Consider the following 19,891-nt stretch of genomic DNA (forward strand, 5'->3'; position numbering starts at 1 on the left):
TCCATGATAGTAGTTTCATTTTATTTTTAAAATTACCACCTAGTAAAATTGACTTTCTTTTTGGTGTTGGTTCTGTGAATTTTATTATGCTTCTTTGCAAGCTGTGTATCCACTTGGTTGCAGTGTCTGTTCAGGTCTTGGCCAATCTTTTAATTGGGATGCTGTCTGTCCTTTGTTAAATAAGGGTTTGAAAATATTTTTTCCAGGGATTAGCTTAGTTTTTTAAGAGTGCCTTTTTCAGAACAGATTTTTAAATTTTGTTAAGTCCATTTTATTATAATTTTTAATGCCACACCAAGCTCAAAAGGTTGCCCATCACTGGTATACGTTATGATTGTATATGTTATGCTTTATTTTTTGCCTCTTGAATAGAATGTATTATTAATAATTGCCACTTGATCATAGTTGAACAAAAATGTTTAGAAAGCATGTTTCCATAAGTTGTAAGTTTGACTGTACTGATGTGGTTTTTATTCTTTAATTGTGTGGATTTATCAAAATTTTATCACACAGACATGAGGTGCCAGGTCGTCCAGCTGTTTTGTTCCTGGCAGTTCAGGGTTTATTTAACCTCACAAGTGAGTTTGTGCACAGAAGCTTCAGAGTGCTCCCTGGAGGAATGTCTGCAGCTCATCGATCTCACAGAAAGAAGTACCAATTATAGAAACTTGTCCAGAATGACCTATTGTACACGTCTTCTGCAATTTGCTCTTCTTTTTTCCCCTCTTCCCACTCCCCAAAAATCCAAAAGTCCTTTAAATTAACTGCAAGCCTTTTCAGGACTGAGTTATTGTTTTAGAAAGCAGGATTTGTGTGTGTGTGTTATTTGAAGATAAAAAGATATAAAAATTTTAGCATCTATATCTTTTTTAATATTAAGGATTTTGTCTTTAGAGAGAATCTTCTTTTATTTTTAAATTGCAGTTTACATTCCATATTATTTTGTATTAGTGTCAGGCGTACAACATAGTGGCTAGACAATCATATACTTTACAGTGTGTTCCCGATATTTCTGGTGCCCACCTGGCACCATACATAGTTATTACAATATTATTGACTGTATTCCCTATGCTGTACTTACATCCCCATGACTCTTTTTTAATTACCAATTTGTACTTCTTAATCCCTTCACCCTTTTTACCCAGTCACCCTATCTCCCTTCCCTCTGGCAACAACCATCAGTTTGTTCTCTGTACCTGTGAGTCTGTTTTTATGTTTGTTCATTTATTTTGCTCTTTAGATTCCACATATCAGTGAAATCATATAGTATTTGTCTTTCTTTGACTGACTTATTTCACTGAGCATAATATCCTCTAAGTCCATCTATGCTTTCACAAATGGTAACATTTCATTCTTTTTTTATGGCCGAGTAATATTCCATTGTATATATGTAGCACATCTTCTGTGCCCAGTCATCTTTCTTTTATATATATATATATATATATATATATATATATATATATATATATATGTGTGTGTATATATATATATATATATTTTATTTTTTACAGAGAGGAAGGGAGAGGGATAGAGAGTTAGAAACATCGATGAGAGAGAAACATCGATCAACTGCCTCCTGCACACCTCCTACTAGGGATGTGCCCGCAACCAAGGTACATGCCCTTGACTGGAATCGAACCTGGGACCTTTCAGTCCGCACACAGACGCTCTATCCACTGAGCCAAACCGGTTAGGGCTGCCCAGTCATCTTTCATTGGGCACTTGGGTTGCTTCTATATCCTGGCTGTTGTAAACAACGCTGCAATGAACATAGGGGTGCATATATTCTTTCAAATTAATGTTTTGGGTTTCTTCGGATATATTTCCAGATGTAAAATTGCTAGATTAATAAGTTCTGTTTTTATTTTTTTGAGGACCATTCATGCTGTTTTTCATAGTGGCTGCACCAATCTGCATTCCTACCAGTAGTTCATAAGGGTTCCCTTTTCTTTTTAAAATATATTTTGATAGAAACATCAATGATGAGAGAGAATCATTGATCGGCGGCCTCCTGCACGCCCCCCACTGGGGATTGAGCCCGAAATCAAGGCATGTGCCCTTGACTGGAATCGGAATTGACCCCAGGACCCTTCAGTCCACAGGCCGCCGCTCCATCCACTGAGCCAAAGTAGTTAAGGCAGCGTTTTCTTTTCTCTACGTCCTTGCCAACGCTTGTCATTTGTGGATTTATTGATAATAGTCATTCTGATAATTGTCATGTGAGGTGACATCTAATTTGCATTTCTATGATGACTAGTAACATTTTACATCTTTTCATATGTTTATTGGTTATCTTTGTATATCCTCTTTGGAGAATTGTCTATTCGGTTCCTCTGCCCATTTTTAAATTGAACTGTTTGGGTTTTTTGGTGTTGAGTTGTATGAGTTCTTTATGAATTTTGGATATTAACCTCTTACTGGATATTTTATTGGCAAATATCTCCTTCTATTCAGTAGATTGTCTTTTCATTTTGTTGATGCTTTCTTTTGCCTTGCAAATTATTTTTAGTTTAATGTAGCCACCTTTTTTATTTTGTTTTCCCTTGCCCGAGGAGATAAATCAGAAAAAATATTGCTATGAGAGATGTCAGAGATTAAACTGATTTCACTTTAGGAATTTTATGGTCTGATATTTAGGTCATTAATCCATTTTTAGTTAATTCTTGTATACTAGAGGCCCAGTGCATGAAATTCGTGCACTTGAGGGAGGGAGTCCTTCAGCCCAGCCTGTGCCTTCTCGCTGTCTGGAACCTCTCGGGGGATGTCTGACTGATGGCTTAGGCCTGCTCCCCATAGGACATCCTTAGCACTGCTGCAGAGGCGGGAGAGGCTCCTGCCACTGCCGCTGCTGCCAGCCATGAGCCTGGCTTCTGGCTGAGCAGCGCTCCCCCCATGGGGGCACACTGACCATGAGGGGGCAGCTCCTGCATTGAGCATCTGCCTTCTGGTGGTCAGTGCGCATCATGGCGACCGGTCGATTTGCATATTAGCCTTTTATTATATAGGATGGTATAAAAAAGTGATCTAGCTTCATTTTTTTGCACGTATCTGTCCAGTTTTCCCAGTACCATTTATGAAGTGACTGTCTTTATTCCATTGTATATTCTTACCTCCTTTGCATATGTTAATTGACCATTTAGGTGTAGGTTTGTTTCTGGGCTCTGTTGGGTTCCATTGATCTGTATATCTGTTTTTATGGCAGTATCATGTTGTTTTGCTTACTTTGCCTTGGAGTATAGTTTGTTACCTTCAACTCTGTTCTGTTTTCTCAGGATTGCTCTGGCTATTTGAGGTCTTTTGCGGTTCCACATAAATTTTTGGAATATTTGTTCTAGTTCTAGGAAAAACACCATTGGTATCTTGATAGGAATTTCATTGAATCTATAGATTGCTTTAGGTAGTATGGACATTTTAATGATAACAGTTTTTCCTACCCATCAAAATAGAATATGCTTCCACTTATTTGTATCTTCAATTTCTTTCTTCAGTGTCTTAAAATTTTTTTGAGTATAGTTCTTTTACCGCTTTGGTTAAATTTATTTCTAGGTGTTTTATTTTTTGATGCAATTGTAAATAGGATAATTGTCTTAGTTTCCCTTTCCTATAGTTAATTATTAGTGTATAAAAATGCCACTGATTTCTGGCATATTCTGTCTCTTGAAACCTATAAAAGGGAGACAATATTCAGTCATTCTTATTTTCATAATAAGACCCTTGTCTGTTTCCATTTTTATTTTCCATTGCTGGCCCAGATGGGACAATTTGTTTAAAAAAGTCATGGAATCATTAACTTAATAGCAGTTTATGTCTACCTTTCAAAAGTAAAACTATAGCTTTTATTTAACCTTTCATTCAGAAAGCATGTAATGTGTCCATTTCATTTACTACTCTCTACCAATTGCCTGGCACATAGTAGGTAATAATAAATACTTGTTGGATGGATGAATAAATCAGAAAATAAATTTAGGATCACTTCCGTGGCATTTGGAAAATTTGAGGTTAAGTTTAGGTATAGATAAAGTTTATTCCACAGGGCTAGGCTGGGTGAGAGCTGAGGGTCACTCTGGCCATTTCAGAATTGATCAGTGTTGAGCCACAGTGTCCTCTTGAGATTCTGGGTTCCATGTGGGCAGAGCACCCTGTGGTGCAGGGTTTTATTCCTTCTGATAGAAGAAATAGTGGTGGCTCCTTGCTTCAAGGGAGGAACACTGGCCCATGTCACCATGCCTTTGGCAGGCTGGGAGCTCACCAGCATCTCTGGACCCTGCTGGTGGGACAGGCAGGGCTAGTGCAGGGAGTGATCTTGTGAGCTCACCTTTGACCCTGATGGTTTACCCTCAGGGAGGTGGGCTTTTGTTTGTTTTTTGTTGTTAATCCTCACCCAGTGATATTTTCCAATTGCTTTTTAGAGAGAGTAGAAAGGAGAGGGAGAGACAGAGGGAAACATCTATGTGAGAGAGAGACATCAATTGGTTGCCTATTGCACGCACCACGACCAGGGCCAGGGAACCTGCAACCAAGGTATGTGCCCTTGACCAGAATCAAACCCGGGACCCTTCATTCTACAGTCCAATGCTCTATCCACTGAGCCAAACTGGCTAGGGCAGGGAAGTATTTGTTGTTGTTGTTGTTGTTTTAAGGGGAGTTAGCACGTGCTACCCAAGGTGTCACCAGTGTGTGGAGACGCTGGAGGGCCTGACACAGCCCAAATCTTGTGTAAAGATTGTAGGTGGTCTACACTTGCCTAGGGGTCCCCAGTTTTATTCCCTGGGTGTAAACTTAGGCCCAGTAGTCCTGTTTGCCCTAGGAACCCACCTGAGTGAGAGCTGACCAGCTTGGATTGGGCTGCCTGCCTGCCTGATCGCCCCTAACCCCTCTGCCTGCCTGCCTGCCTGATCGCTCCTAACCCCTCTGCCTGCCGGCCTGATCGCCCCTAACCACCTCTGCCTGCCTGATCACCCCTAACCCCTCTGTCTGCCAGCCTGATCGCCCCTAACCGCCTCTGCCTCGGCCCCCGCCACTGTGGCTTTGTCTGGAAGGAGGACCGGATGACTGGAAGATGTCCGGTCGACCTGGTCTAATTAGCATATTACCCTTTTATTCATATAGATTAGAGAAAAGTAAATTTAAAAAACCATTTTGAGATATCACTTCTCACCTATTGGACTGGCTAAAATGAAAAATAGAAATAACACCAGGTGCTGGTGGGAATGCAGGGAAAATGTCCGTCCTTGGGGACTTTGCTAGGAATGTCTGTTCCTGCAGAGCCCTGGGATTCCCAGGCATAGGTGGCCCATGGGTCATGGAATCTCTCTGAGCTTCCCTCGCCCACCTTCCCTTGCCGAGCTGTGTCCTGGCAGACTCTTGAATCCTTTGACTCACTGGTGCTGGAATAGAAACACCCAAACAAAGGGCCACAGCTGCTGACTTTGAAAGTATATTTCTAGCTGATAGGATTCAACTAGGTGACTCTGAAGACACTTAAACTCTTAGTGAGAGAGTGTGATTCTAACACAGGAAACTCGTACTTGTGGAAAATCGGGGCTTTCTTGGCTTGGGTGTTTGCAGGTTAGCCCCTCCCTAAAGATGACATGTGTCTATCGTCTCTCTCCAGCTCTATCTACAGGGACAGGTTTTTCTCGTGTTTAGGTGTTTGCACTGGAGGGAACTCCTCCTGCTTACTCTGCTGCCCACTTCCTCTGACGTCAGAGTGGTTAAGCCTTTGATAAACTCTGCCAGTTTCTCCTTCCTCCTTCTGCTCCCCCTTGCAGCCCTGCTCAGAAGAGAAGTGGCTTCGTAATCGTCACACATGGCTCGCCCTCACACCCTTCCTCTCCCTGCGCCGGTGGAGATATCCTGTCTGCTTGCCGTAGGCTGCTCCATAAGACTGTCCGGATCCCAGGAGTGGCATGGACATCTTTTGTGTGCAATTTGCCCTTCTTCCTCTTCCAGAAATGGCTGTGACCTTCCTGCATGTGACATGTAGACGTTCCCATTGTGGGATAGCAGGAAAGCCGCAGTGCTGGTACCAGCAGGTCTGAGGGATGGGCCTGTGGGCAAGTGTTGTCTTGCTGGGACTGTCACCTGCTCTGGAAAATGAGGGAGGTGATGATGAGGGATCTCTAAAATTTAAATGACGTATTTATGTGTAAGGTGCCCAGGAGATCCCGGCTCACTGGAGGTCATTGGTGCTCCTTCCTTTCCCCCTTACATTTTGTGCTCCTGGCCCCTCCCAGGGCAAAGTACAAAGTCTGATGGTCGCTCCCTATCTGTCTGCACAGGGGCGCTTTCAGGGAGGGGGGTGAGCCTGCAGGGACCCTGGTCCCATCTCAGCCTTTGGATTTCTAGCTAGAAATAATGCATGATTCTGTCCATACCCCTTCCCACTGAGGGACAGACACACATCCAGTAATACCCACTCGTTCACAGGGCGGATCTGCTCAGTGGAGAAGCACATCACGGAAGTAGCTTTGTTTCGTGTTTACTAGTATGCGGACTTCTCAAAAACTATCTTCCTAAGATTGTTTCTTTTTTCTTTTTCTTTTTGACAAAAGGAGGGATATCTGAATCCCAGGAAATAGTTATACTTGCTTGTTGAAGAGTTTTTAGCAAGTGATGATAGCAGTTTTGCCTGAAACTTGCCTGTTTAAATTTTCTAGACTGGTGAGCAAGGCTGACTGCTGGCGAGGTCTCTAGGTGGCTGTTGGGGGGCAGCCTGGGTGGGCACCGCCTGCTGGGTCTGATCATGTAGGGCCCCTGGGAGGGGAGGGCGGCAGCAGGAGAACTTTCAGACCCCTCTCTCCACCTACACAGCACACTCTCCAGCATTTTGAAATTTCAGAAAGCTCTATTGGATGCTCCTTTTTAAGATCTTCAGGCAGTTCGGGCCCCAGGACTCCTGTGCTGGGCGTGTCTTCCCTTTCACACCAGCAGCTTGTTTTCAAGTCCGCTGTGGGCGGACAGCGTTGGATCTTTCTCTCCCGTGGTTTAGAATAGAACGACTCCAGACAGGCTGTTTTCTTTAATGCCTTCCACAATGGGAGTTCTTGATACACCAAAGTGAAAAGCTACAGGGGACATTAAAAAAAATTTTTTTTTAAAGATAAAGCCTTAAGTGATAGTATCCAGGAATTTACTGGCTAGAATTACAATTTTAACCTGTTGGTGCATTTAAAATATTTTTCCTTCTGGTGATGCCATTAACTAAATGTTTTAAGGAACTTTTTGGTCATTCACAGAAACATAAAATTTCCATTCATGTGAATATGTAGTTGTTAAGAAATTTTCCCCTTCATACCAAGTATTGGAATAAGCCTTGGTGATTTTATAATTCAAGGTTCTATGTTTATCCTGGTCACCTTACTTAAAATATTCGTATGGAACATAAATTTCTAAATTTTACATTAGAAATAGGACGTAAACGCATGCGCGATGAATACAGCAGTGCAGATAGCAGCCAAGGGAAGTGTCGTCCCTGTGAAGTGATGTGAACACTGGCACGAGAGGGTCGGGCTCCGGAGGGACTCATGGCCCTGCGGGTGAGTTTGTGCTCAGTCTTCACTGAGCAGCCTCTGACAGCCCCAGGCAGGAGGCCAGCTGTCCTCAGTGAGAGCTCAGAGGGCGCGTGTGGGAGAGGTCAGTGGTTGAGACTGGGGCACTAGGTTGGAGCGGCTGTTTCGATCACGCGTGGAGAGCTGTTGGCCTCTGGCATCAGTGACAGGATGAAAGTGAAGCAGATGGAGGACTTCTCAGGATTAGTGACACTTCTGTAGCCTGCCTCTGGCCTCTCCTCTCTAAGGGGCCTTCGCTGTCGCCCCTTCTGGCTTCTAGCTGCACACAACTTGCTGCACACAAGCAAGGCTGCTTTCGTATGTCTTCCCACCCAGCTCAGGGGCCCGAGCCACACCTGAGTGCCCCTTAATGTCCATCACATGCTTGAACATGTAGTTGATGCTGGCAGGTACTTGGGTTGTTCTACCTGTTTCATGCTTCCTGAGACATTTCACTTTCTCTGTGTGTGATTTTTTTCAATTCTAGTAGAAGGTTATAGGTGTGTTATTAATATTTTATCAATGAGAAATGTGAGCCCCTGAGAAGTCAGCCGTCCTTGTGGGTTTGCCCAGCCTGTGTTTGGGGAGAAAGGTCCCTGGTCTGCCTGCTCTGACTCCCCTGGACAGACTGCCTGGAGAGCAGTCTTCTTTCTGCACCAAAGAAAAGCTCGTGCAGAGCTGAGGATTGTGCCGCCAGCAGGGGGAGGGACCACGCCTCCAAGGGTGTCCCTGCACCTTATAAAGCCATCGGAGTGGGAAAGAAATGCCATGAAGGTTCCTGACGGCCGTAAAATTCCAAACATGGAAATGATAGCTTTGTTATATGAAACATTTGTTCCAGCATTAAATAATTATAAAATAAACTCCTGACACCAGAATGGAAACCGTCACCGTTAAGCTGGTCTGTTTACTCTGAACTGATCCTGGCATGGCTGGGGCTCACACGGCGGGGGGGGGGGGGGGGGGGGCACTCTTCATTGCCTGGAGACACGGGGCTCTGGGTGTTCCTGTCCTGGCCAGACCTGTGCAGCCTGGTGGCTCTGCACAAACCCCATGGGGCTGAATTGCCAGAAGGCGGCTGAGATGGAAAAACGGGGAGCATGGTGTCACCTTCACTCTTGTATTCGTTGGGCCGGCTTTCCCTTCACTTTTCTCTGACTCAGGCTTTACGCTGAAACTCTGGACTACAACATAAGTAAGAAAAATAATTCTATTTGGGGAGGGAAATAAGAATGATCTTTTCTGTCTCAGAGTATGATTTAACCATCTATCTACTGATGGTTTCCCTTTATTGCATTTTCATTTCATTTTATTATTTTTAATCTTCACCCAAGGATATTTTCCCATTGATTTTTAGAGAGAGTGGAAGAGAAAGGGAAAGACAGAGAGAAATATCGATGTGAAAGAAACACATCGATTGGTTGCCTCCTGCATGAGTCTTGACCAGGGCCCAGGCCGGGGAGGGAGGGGCCTGCAACCGAGGTATGTGCCCTTGACCAGAATCAAACCCAGGACCCTTTGATCCACTGGCCGACGCTCTATCCACTGAGCCAAGCCAGCTAGCACTGCATTTTCATTTTAAATTTATGACTTGTCTGTAACTCCGTCTTTTCTTTGTAACAGAACACATGGCAACTCTTTATTTCTACTGCTGGAATGGCACTTCTTTGAGGATAACATAAGTTACACTTTTCATAAAGTGGAAAGAAAGTGCTTCAAAAGATCACTTTTATTTTCTCCTCAATGAGGTTACCAACAATTTTTAAATTTAGTTTCAGTTATATATTCTTATTTTTAAAATGAAAAGGGAGTTAAATAAATGGGTGTCTTGAGTATTCAAGCATGGAAAATATGCTCTTTGGAATTTTATATGGAAAATAATGGAGTGTGGATCCTGTGGTCCATGCCTTCAAACATTAGCAGCTACTTTTCAGGAGCAAAATTCTGTAGCTGTGGCATGGGGGTAGTGGGGTGGGGGGCTACCTCTCGTTGATGGTGATCTTTTAGCTCAAATTGAGAGAGCACTAATTAATCTGCTGTAAACCCTGGACTTTTCCTTGTAGGATGATAGATGTCAAATGCTTAGAGATGTGGCTTGGAGCAGTGGGTCCTCTTTCATAGCCTTTCTTCCTCCGTTTTCCAGAGTTTTACTCTGAAGGTGGTGCTTGCTACAGATCCAAGGCGAGGAGGAGAGAGAAGGTGTAGCCAAAGGATGTTTCTGCCTGAACTGATGCAAAGTGAAGGGGAACCATGGTGATGCCATGGCATTGGTTGTAGGTCATCCTCGGACAGAAACCAGGGATGCATTCTGGGTGGACAGAATTGTGTGTGAAGCCAGACGACTTCTATCTGTCTGTGTATCTATCCATTATTTGTTTTTGTCTTATCTACCTTATTTACCTATCTATATCTATCTGTTGTTTACCTGTCACCCATCTATATTCATCTATCAATCATCTATTCTTTGCATCAGTCAGTCATCTATTATTTACCTATTATCTGACTAGAGCTGTCATCTATATCTTATCTATATTTATTGTTTTATCACGAAAACCTTATCGGTTGCCTCAGAACAATGAGCAGAGCATAAGCGCCCCCACTAGAAAGTTTGCTTCTAGAATTTGCAGTGAGTTTGTCAGAGAATCTGTTGGCTCTCTGGCTACCAGATGCAAATGTGGTTCCAGAGTTAAACAATACCTGGACTTTTTCCTTGAAAAAGACTGTGTGTAGCAAGGGCATGTTTAGCCCTGATGCTCAGGGCACCTGAGTGAACCTGGCCCCTTGTCACAGGGGCCGGATCCTTTTGGATAACACACACCAACCTGTTGTAATTTATACTTTAACTAGAGGCCCGGTTTGTGCACCAGTGAGGTCCCTCGGCCTGGCTTGCGGGGATCAGGCCAAAACCGGCTCTCCGGCATCCCCCGAGGGGTCTCAGATTGCAAGAGGGTGGTTCTTGGGTGATGCACCCCGGAATTGGGCTCCCTCCTCTCTGGTTCTGGGTGCATCACCTGAGAACTGCAGCTGCCAAGTCACCGCAGCTCAGCAGCTCCTGTGTTGAGTGTCTGCCCCCTGGTGGTCATTGCGCGTCATAGCTACCAGTCGAACGGTTGGACGGTCGCTTAGGTTTTTATATATATAGATAATGTAATTGTTACCCATTTCCCCCTCTGCCCTTTCTCAGGTGTTCATTAAGCAGTGAGACAGTCACCCTGTGTTTGCTGTGATTATGAATGCAGCTTCTGTCCAGTTATTTACTTGAAGTCACTGTGACGCTTGTGTCTGATGCTCACTGTGTGACTGCACCATCATCACGCGGTCCTAGTGTGTGAAACAGCAGGGTTTGGTCTGGAGGACACTGACCCATGAACGTGGCACAACGTGGTTTTGAGGATGAACTACGCATATGTTACAAAAATAAGCCATCGGCAGTCATTGAGGCCTCCCGGGGAGAGCAGCACTGGGTCTTGTGCAGAATTCTGTGCTGCGGCAACCTAGACGCTGGGGTGCCGCGGGAGCCTAGACGCTGGGTGTTGCTGGGCCGAGCCAGACGAGGGGGTGACAGCAGGCAGTGGGTGCAAGGTTGTCCCTGAGAGCAGGATGTCCTGGGCGGCTGGAGCTGGGCAGGATGTCCAGAGAAGGCTGACCACATTGTGTTGGCTGGAGTGGCAGATTCTAAGTGTGGTTTCAATGGGGACAGTTTTGGATTTGGACAAGCTTTGTTTTCTTTTTAGATCTAGGGCTCTGAGTGAGAAACATAAGTGCTATTTGTGCCTCAGTTTCTCACCTGTTAAATCAGTTGTTGTAAGAATGAAAAGAGATTATTTAGGAATGGGACATGTAGGACAGGGCCACACTGACATCTTCCCCTTTGAAAGGGATCATGGTTTCTTGAAGAAAGCATTTATTTTCCTACTAGTGACCTGGTGCACGAAATTTGTGCACATTAAAAGGGGATTAACTAGAGGAAATAATTTAATATTGCTATTTGCCCTTTCTCTATAATAGAAGTGTCAGAGATGAAAGAAAATTAGTAAAATGTATATGAAAACCTTCCTCCTGTCAGAGTCTGGGGCTCACCACAGGACCCAGAGTCAAGTCCCCACCCACCCACATGCGCCTCAAAATCTTGTGAGACCCAGACCCGCCTGGCCCCCGCCCCCATTGGGCTAGATCCAGACCCGGCCATTCCCACCCTTGTCAAGCCCCGCTGGGCAGGGGGCATAGCCTCACATCCCTTGGCCTGGCGCCAGGATGGGGGGCATGGCCTGATGTCCCCCAGCCCAGACCATGGCAGGGGGCATGCCTTGAGTTCCTCCATCAAGCCCCACCAGGTGGAGGACACGGCCTGAGATCCCCTGTCAAGCCCCGCTGGGCGGGGGTGCGGCCTGAGTTCCCCTGACCCAGCACTGGGGGTGCACCTTGAGGTCCCTCGTCAAGCCCCGCTGGGTGGGAGGCACAGCCTGAGGTCCCCTGTCAAGCCCAGCCAGGCAGGGGGGTGCAGCCTCAGGTCCCCTGTGAAGCCCCACTGGACAGGGGGTGCGGTCTGAGGTCCCCGGCCTGGTGCCGGGGTGCAGGGTGTGGCCTGAAGTCCCCTGTCAAGCCCCACCTGGTGGGGGGCATGGCCTGAGTCCCCCGGCCTGGCGCTGGGTGGGGGGGAGCAGCCTGAGGACCCCTAGCCCCGCACCAGGACGGGAAGCGCACCTTGAGGTCCCCCGTCAAGCCCCGCCGAGCCGGGGCCGGGGCCTGAGGTCCCCTGGCCTGGCACTGGGGCGGGGGGTGCGGCGTGAGGTCCCTCAGCCTGACGCCAGGGTGGAGTGTATGGCCTGAGGTCCCCTGTCAAGCCCTGCCGGGTGGGGGACATGGCCTGAGGTCCCCTGTCAAGCCCCACGGGGGCATAGCCTCAGGTCTCTGCTGAGAGCTCGTTAAGGCTCCTTATGGGAACTTGGCCTCAGCTGTGGGTGCAGCCATCTTTGTGATGGAGTGATGGTCAATTAGCACATTCCCTCTTTATTAGATAGGATACGCCTAAGGTTTTAACAATTGGAGTTTTCCAAAGTAAGACTTCAAAGAGTTCAAAGTGAGTTTCCTGTGAAGTTGGCATACTCTGAAAATTAAGGGGGGAACCCCCTCATGCTTAAATTTTCATCTGAGAGATTTTTAAAATTTGAGCTGAGTTTTGGGTGTAAAATGAACTGAAATGGGGCTGGTTTGCCAGGGCTCGGATTTGCTGGTGGAATTGTGCACAGATGCTGTGTGATGACAATCCTGAATGGCCAGTGGGATTGGCTGGGAATGGGTAAATAGTAGGTGTCTACCTAGTGTGCAGGGAGCCTCTTAGGAGGCTAGTATGTATTAGTTGATGTCCCACTGACGTACTCTCACTCACATGTTCCTTTACCTGGTCCCCGCTTGGTTTTGTCCAGGTGTCCCTCGGATGCAGGGAGCACACTCATTTTGAATTTGTAAAATGCTGAGCATAAGCCAAAGTGAGTTAATCAGGAGTACAATTCGCGTGGAAACCAGCTTCCTGATAGTTTTATTATTTCCAAAGACTGGTCAGGGAAGAACATGTGGTGAAGGAGAGCGAATCTACTGGGGAGATGGGGAAGCCGCCTTCCCAGGAGCCCCCGGGGGCTGAGAGGACAGACCCGGACTTGGGAGGTTGTTCTAGAGCAGAAAGTTCCTCCTTCTGCAGGTTATTTTATCAGGTTTTCTCAAAGCCAGGTGTTTGCCTCTTTCTAGCGATGCGACACCACAAACAGTCAGCTGAAGCAGCGATTTTCAACCTTTTTCATCTCATGGCACTCATAAACTAACTACTACAATTCTGCGGCACACTGAAAAATATATTTTTTCCTGCTCTGACAAAAAGGTATAATTTAGATTCATTCACACTGGACAGCTATTGTGTTGGATATTGTCCCTTTTTTTAATTTGACAATCTAAGGGAAAAGAGGTCAGTATCCCTGAGCAACTAACTAGTCAGGTATTGGCATGTTTTAAAATTCGTGTGGCACACCGGTTGAAAGTCACTAGGCTAGTGAGAAGCCTGTGGTGGGGGTGGGGAGCAAGATGTGAGAGCCACTCCTCAGCCAGCGTGTCCATGTGTTCACTGACTGCCTTGTCTTATTCAATCGCAAAGCTAGTACAGTGTGCACATTCATGTGGGTATTTGGGTGTTGATATTTTGGACATTTTAAACAGATAGGTTTGACGGGGTCTTTCCAAAAGAACTGAACAGTCCAAGCGCTGATTGGCAAAGGGGTGCAGGTGCAGAGCATGGTAGACTTGTGATGGGGGCCATGTTTCACTTTAGCCCAATCAGCCCACTGACGGCCACTGAGGTGCTCATCATCCGAGAGCAGGATGTGTTTTCTGTATCTCTGTTGTTTATGGATCCGTGTTTAAAAAGGAGTCATGTGTTTTGTGGAGTGGATAAGACTCCACACTCGGCTGTGAGTTACCTATCAGACATTAAGCACTGAGGGCGCTTTATGGTCTGATCAAGTTTAGTGAGCATACCTCACTAGAAAAAGCAAATGTACCAATTTGTGGCTGAGCCATAATAACTTTTTATTTGTTGCTCTATTTTTATTCAAATGCAGGTTTTGGGCTCTTTTGGGAATGATGGTTTGATCAGACTATTAGGGAAAATTAGCAGATTCTAAAAAATTCAAGGGGAACATCAGTGTTTTGTGTGTTTTACACTTATATTTGGAAAGGCTGCTGCGAGTCATAAAGGTTATTTTGTCCCATGTGCTCAGCACTGAGGAAGAATGTCAGTGTGGTGATGATGGTGCCTGCTCTTCTGCATGGGAAACTCTGGCTTTAACATTTTAATTCTTATTTTACCGATAAGCCAATAAGCACCTTTCTCACATATTTGGATTTCCATAGGTTCCATGTTCTTTTTTTTTTTTTTTTTTTACTTAATGTTCCATTTGGTCTAAGTCACTTATTTTCAAAAATACCCTAGCAGTTTCAAGTCCTTGGAACTGACATGTCTGATTAGAAAAAACCTCACTAATGGAGGAAGGTGCTAATCAGTAATGGTTTTGGGCAGCTGTCACCGGCATGGGCCTGCACAAGCCATGGTTGACTAGGCTAATGAGAGCCATGGGACTGGGGAGGTTCCTGCCCTGGCAGATGTGAATACGGTGTGGAGAATCTACTTCTGGACCCCATCAGAGCCGAAACCTTGAGAGCAGGGCCTGGGCAAGCATTTTTGTTTGTTTGAGGGCAAGGAGAATGACTAAAGTGCTTTCTTTTTAAGTTACCATTATAAGGCAAACAGAAAACGCAGTTGTGACTGTTTGTCTTCTTGGATTCTTGAGGAACCAGCCCTACCCGTGGGGACCATTCTGAATCTTTCTTTCCTTTTCTTGTAGGTGACATCACACAAAAAGGATATGAAAAGAAGAGGTCGAAATTAATTGGCGCCTACCTGCCCCAGCCTCCGAGTACGTACACTTTGATTATATGTCATCTAGTTTAGAGAGTTAACTGCAACATGCAAGAGAGAATAGCCCAAATCCTTCCTTAGTCCCTGATTTGCATGAAGACTGCGCTCCTGACATGGCACTAGTCACATCTAAGTCCTTTGTATGACTATTGCATGTATATTTTGTGAATATAGAAAAAGCACATGATATCCTATAAGTGTGCTTTAATATGTTTAGTATTTCATTGACAGAGGGCAGTTCTATGGTTGATTACTTCAAAATGCTAAAATGATAAAAATACGAGAGAAGTTATGATTTAAACATGATTTTTAGTTTGGGAAGTTAAAAATTATTGCTATTGCTTATAGTTTAATTAATCCAAGGTTTTGTTGAAGTAGTTGGGGGACAGGCCAAATCTAGAAACCTAGAAAATGATATAATATCCTGCCTGGGATTATGAAATCATGAAGGTTTGTTTTGCTTAGAAATGTGATTGTAAAACATTATGGATTCTTCCCCAAAGCACAAAGTCTGTTTCACTCCATGTCCAGGTTTATAGAATCTTTTTACACTTGAGCCAGGTTCTGTCCATTTCAAGAAACAAAAGGATGCCAGGCTGGAGTTCCCACAGCTCAGTTCTAGTGAAGCTCAGTTTGGTTTGAGGGTGACCTTGAGATGGCTAGGCTTTGGGAATGGCTTAAAGCTGATGCAGTTAATGCTGTCCTCAAGGAGAAATGAAAGCAATATAAATTTTAAAGGTGGTGCCTGAACTCTACAGTTTTCACTGTTAAAATGATTTTTAAAGCTGCTCCGATGATTCTGCTAGAAAAGGGTTAAGTTTGCGGGGGCACATAGCTCACAGATCCCCCGCTCTGCCCCTCCTGATCTCCAGGCTGTGACATACCAGTCATGGCCTGTTAGCATGGTTAACAGTGTTATATTCCAGGAAGCTTAATTTGTGTGTTGAGCTTCTGCTGTGCTTGTAGCTTTGTTTTGATTTTGTGTGCTTGCTTTCTTTCCTTGATTCTTAAGAGAGTTAATATAAAGATGGACCTGTTGTATAGCCTGAATTGAGTAAGTGAAAAATAAACCTTTGGTTGGCGGATGCCCATATGTGAAAGGCTTTAGGAGTAGGTGTGGGCAGACGAGTAGCTGGTGGTCTCTCCCTTTTCCCTTCTCTCCTCCTCCAGCAGTACTGCGTGGTGATGGCCATCTTCGTGGTCTTGATGGTGAGTCCCTTTCAGCAAGTGGCCCCTCCACATCTTGGAGGAAGGCTGGTTGGCTGACTCTAGGCTCTTAACATTGCCGGGTTCTTATTTCTGTGCCTTACCAAACAAGAGTGAAACAGAAGCAGTGCCCAGACGATGGTTCTCCAGCCCCCGTGCCAAGAGCTTGGCTGGCTGTGTGGGCTGGGCGCTCAGGGTGGCACCCATGTTGCGTGGTCCCTTTGGTGTTCTTTGTGCTCTTCTGCATGGGGTCGGCAGCTCTGCTCAGCGCTGTAACAAATTTAAAAAAAACTAAAGTTTGAATTAATTAGTTTTTTTTCGACTTGTTACAGCAGCGAACGGAGCTGCGGTGGCCCGGTGTAGACTGCAGCACAGTGAAGGCGCCCCGAGGAGAACGCCACACTCCGGCCACATCGGGGTGTGTGACATCAGAGAAGCTGCTGGCAGGGAGCGGGTGGCCAGCACCGCGGGAAACCGGCCTCTGTTTTACTTTCGTTTCGGTGAGCGCACTTTTCTGAGAGAGAGAGACCCCATGTTTGAAAGGGACTGTCACTCAGCACCATTCTAAACAGAAGTGCAAGTCTTAGCGTTGGGGGACCCTAGTGTTGGGAGTCCTGTGTGTAGCCCTCATTCTCCAGATGAGGTCACACAAATTTTCAGGGGGCCATAGTACCCCTTGGTTGTAAAGTTGTTATAGAACCTGGAACTATGACTGTTCCACTGACCCAGAGCCAATTAGAATAGAATATGCTGTTTCAACAACCCTATTTTTACAGTTGGGACACCGCTTAAAAAATATTTGAGAAAGAAGACTATGACAAATTCTAAAAGTCTTCTTAAAATTATTGGTCTGCTGCTGACCTTCGTCTCCTAGCCAAACACCTCAGCAGAGGAAGAACTAGTGGTCCTGGCCCCTGAGACCTGCCTCGGGGAGTGAGAGCTACAGGCCTTTACACTCCTATGCCCGAAGGGCAGTGTACAGGGTTTGATAGACGAATGAAACTGATTACTGACAGAATGTATTCTTCAAGGTAATGATCCTCAGAGGTCAAAACTGTGTTAGTGGTTGATAGTTTCAATACAAGAAGCCCAAAAAGGTGAGTTCAATGCAACTTTTAGTAGAATAAGAAGATAAGCATTTGTAAGTTTTAGGCTTGTCTTCGTGGTTTTGCCTCTGAATAAAAGGCATTGTTTGAAAATCATGCACACATAATAAAGAGAGAAAGCTTAATATTACAATTGGCCCCAAGGCCTGGTCACCCCACTGCGGCTTCTGTTGGTCCCCTCTGAGCTACTTGCTGACAGATATGAGTGTCCTTGCAGGAGGAATGGAGGCTTTGGTGAGTGGTTGATGGAGTTGGGCGTTAGCTGTGAGGTCCTTCTCACAGTGACGGGAGTCTCACACACCTGACTGAAATGTGAGGAAGAGAGAGCCTGCGTGGGGACGCTGCTCCATGGACCTCGTGCCCATCCCATTCCCACTGGGCATGGTTCAGGGTTTCATGAATGTATAGTACTTAGACCCATGCAGTCAAGTGTTAGCAGTTCTTCTCGGTTGTGTGTGAAGATGGTAAACCGAGGCCCAGGGACACAGATGGTGACAAGAGCCAGCGGGGAAACCCATCTCCAGAGCATGATGTCGTCGCTGGTGCCTTTCCCCTCAGTCCACGTAGGATCTGAAGCTAGGTCAGTTCCTGGCATGTAGCGCTCAGGGGATTTTTATCACATTATCATCTGAGGGGAAATAATTTTTGTCTCTGTGGCTTCCCATGATTTTGGACAGTTACCTCACCTCCTTTGGGACACCTCCCCTCCCAGGGACCTCTCTTGGTCTGTCTCTGTTGTAGACACTGGGCAGCCTGCAGCTTTCCTGAGAGTTGGTTCTCAAATGTGGTATGAACGTGAGATCCTATGATAGGTAATGAGAGAGACCCCTCCATTACCGCCCCGGGTCCTCCTGTGATGACAGGTTGAATTCTGCTTTGGAGCTGTATTTTTTTAAAATATATTTTTATTGATTTCAGAGAGGAAGGGAGAAGGAGAGAGAGAGATGTCAATGATGAGAATCATTGATTGGCTGCCTCCTACATGCCCTATACTGGAGATCAAGCCCACAACCCGGGCATGTTCCCTGATGGGGAATCGAACCATGGCCTTCTGGTTCATAGGTCAACGCTCAACTACTGTGCCACACTTGCTGGAGTTGCATATTTGACTATTGACTTTTTCTTGTTAGAACATACTTTTTTTAGCCACCTCAGATTTCATTCACAATGAAGTCAGATAAAAATTAATGAATGAAATATCCACACTAATGCTTTAGTTTCTTTTAATACCCTGTTGCTAGTGACCTGTTAAAGCTATTCTTGTTTTGTCAAATTTATTTGCTCTTAAAACTTGTGTTTTTAAACCTGTATTTCAGCCTATGAAAATAAATGTTGATAGTGTTTGTTGAATATTAGCTTTCTGAGGACAGACATGAAGGGTCCATGCACAGGCAAGCACTAACCTACAAGTTTGCATAGCGGGGATGAGTGTGTGAGTGTTAGGACTGTGCACATCTCAGAGGAAGTTCACGACCACCTAGGGACCCAGAAGGGGTCAAGGTTGAAAGTAGTTCCAGGAAGCATGTTTGAATGAACTAGAAAGGTAACAGTACTGAGAATGAAAGCGAAACATTAAGTGTATATATGAATTGGTCACTGTGTAATCTGGACCATTCCAAACTGTCCATTTAGCTGTTCTTTCAGAACTGTACTAAGATGTCAGTAAACTGGTAAAGTGTAAAGCCACCAGACAGGGGAAGGGAAGAAACAGTGACACATTTCTGTGATTTGTAAGGTGCCTCCCTAAGCTTGGGGGTGGGGCTGAGACAGAAGACGAAGGTGATGAAACCTCAGGGTGGGGGGAGGCATGGAATCCAACGAGGGTGATCCATGCCCTCCCCACTCTCCAGAGAGGTTTGTTCTCTGGAGAAATGGACTAAGAGTCTCTAGATTCAGGGACACCAAGCAATACTGACCCCAGAGGCGCTAAATGAGAACGCGCATGCTGGAGGGAGAGAAGGGCTCCAGCTGTGGATGATGGGTGCTCCTGTGTTTGGTCACAAGACAGGAGACCTGAAGTCCAATCTTTGTGCAAATGGAACAGCCCAGATAAAAGAATCTACTGGGAATAGATCTGGTGATGCCGCCACCAAAGGAAGTAAGCACTGCTTGCAGCTCCTGTAATGGGAATAAAGAAGAAATTGCAAAAGTTGACAGAGGAGAAGAGAGACTATGGTATAGTGATGGCCATAGTGGTGTAAGGGAGAAGTCCATATACTGTTTAAAATGGTCAATTGAGTAGGATTATAAATCCATATTTATAAGTATGAATGTAAATAATTATTTTTCATCATAAGACTTAATAGCACTCTTTGATTTCTGTGCATCTACTTGATAAAAATACAAAGTAATTTTTTAAAAGATCATTTAAAAAAGATTCTTTGTAGATAATAAGTGGAAGAATTTTGGTGGCTGTAAATGCAGTCATTAAGAACTGTTAATTAATGATGTTAAATATGCTTGCTAGATGAAAAGTTTACAGCGTAGGTATCTTTTTCACAATTCTAATCTAGTAACCTGTTTATGTGGGACTCATAACCATGCCATAAAAAATTGAGATGCAG

The 19,891-nt window shown here is 45.1% G+C and overlaps 1 protein-coding gene across 4 annotated transcripts in view; it reads left to right on the forward strand.

Moving 5' to 3' along the window:
• Window positions 1-19,891, forward strand: part of DIP2C (disco interacting protein 2 homolog C) — a 396,044-nt gene that overhangs the window by 196,965 nt on the left and 179,188 nt on the right. For 2 of the 4 annotated variants that reach the window (XM_079759400.1, XM_079759401.1), the window contains exons 2-3: window positions 14,942-15,013; window positions 16,554-16,721. In XM_079759400.1, the coding sequence (XP_079615526.1) occupies window positions 14,942-15,013; window positions 16,554-16,721 (240 nt within the window). The remainder of the gene's footprint in view (window positions 1-14,941; window positions 15,014-16,553; window positions 16,722-19,891) is intronic. The other 2 variants (XM_079759402.1, XM_079759403.1) reach the window with 1 other exon arrangement.

The sequence above is a fragment of the Cnephaeus nilssonii genome, assembly GCF_951640355.1.
Source record: "Cnephaeus nilssonii genome assembly, chromosome: 1".
In the NCBI taxonomy this organism is placed as follows: domain Eukaryota; kingdom Metazoa; phylum Chordata; class Mammalia; order Chiroptera; family Vespertilionidae; genus Cnephaeus; species Cnephaeus nilssonii.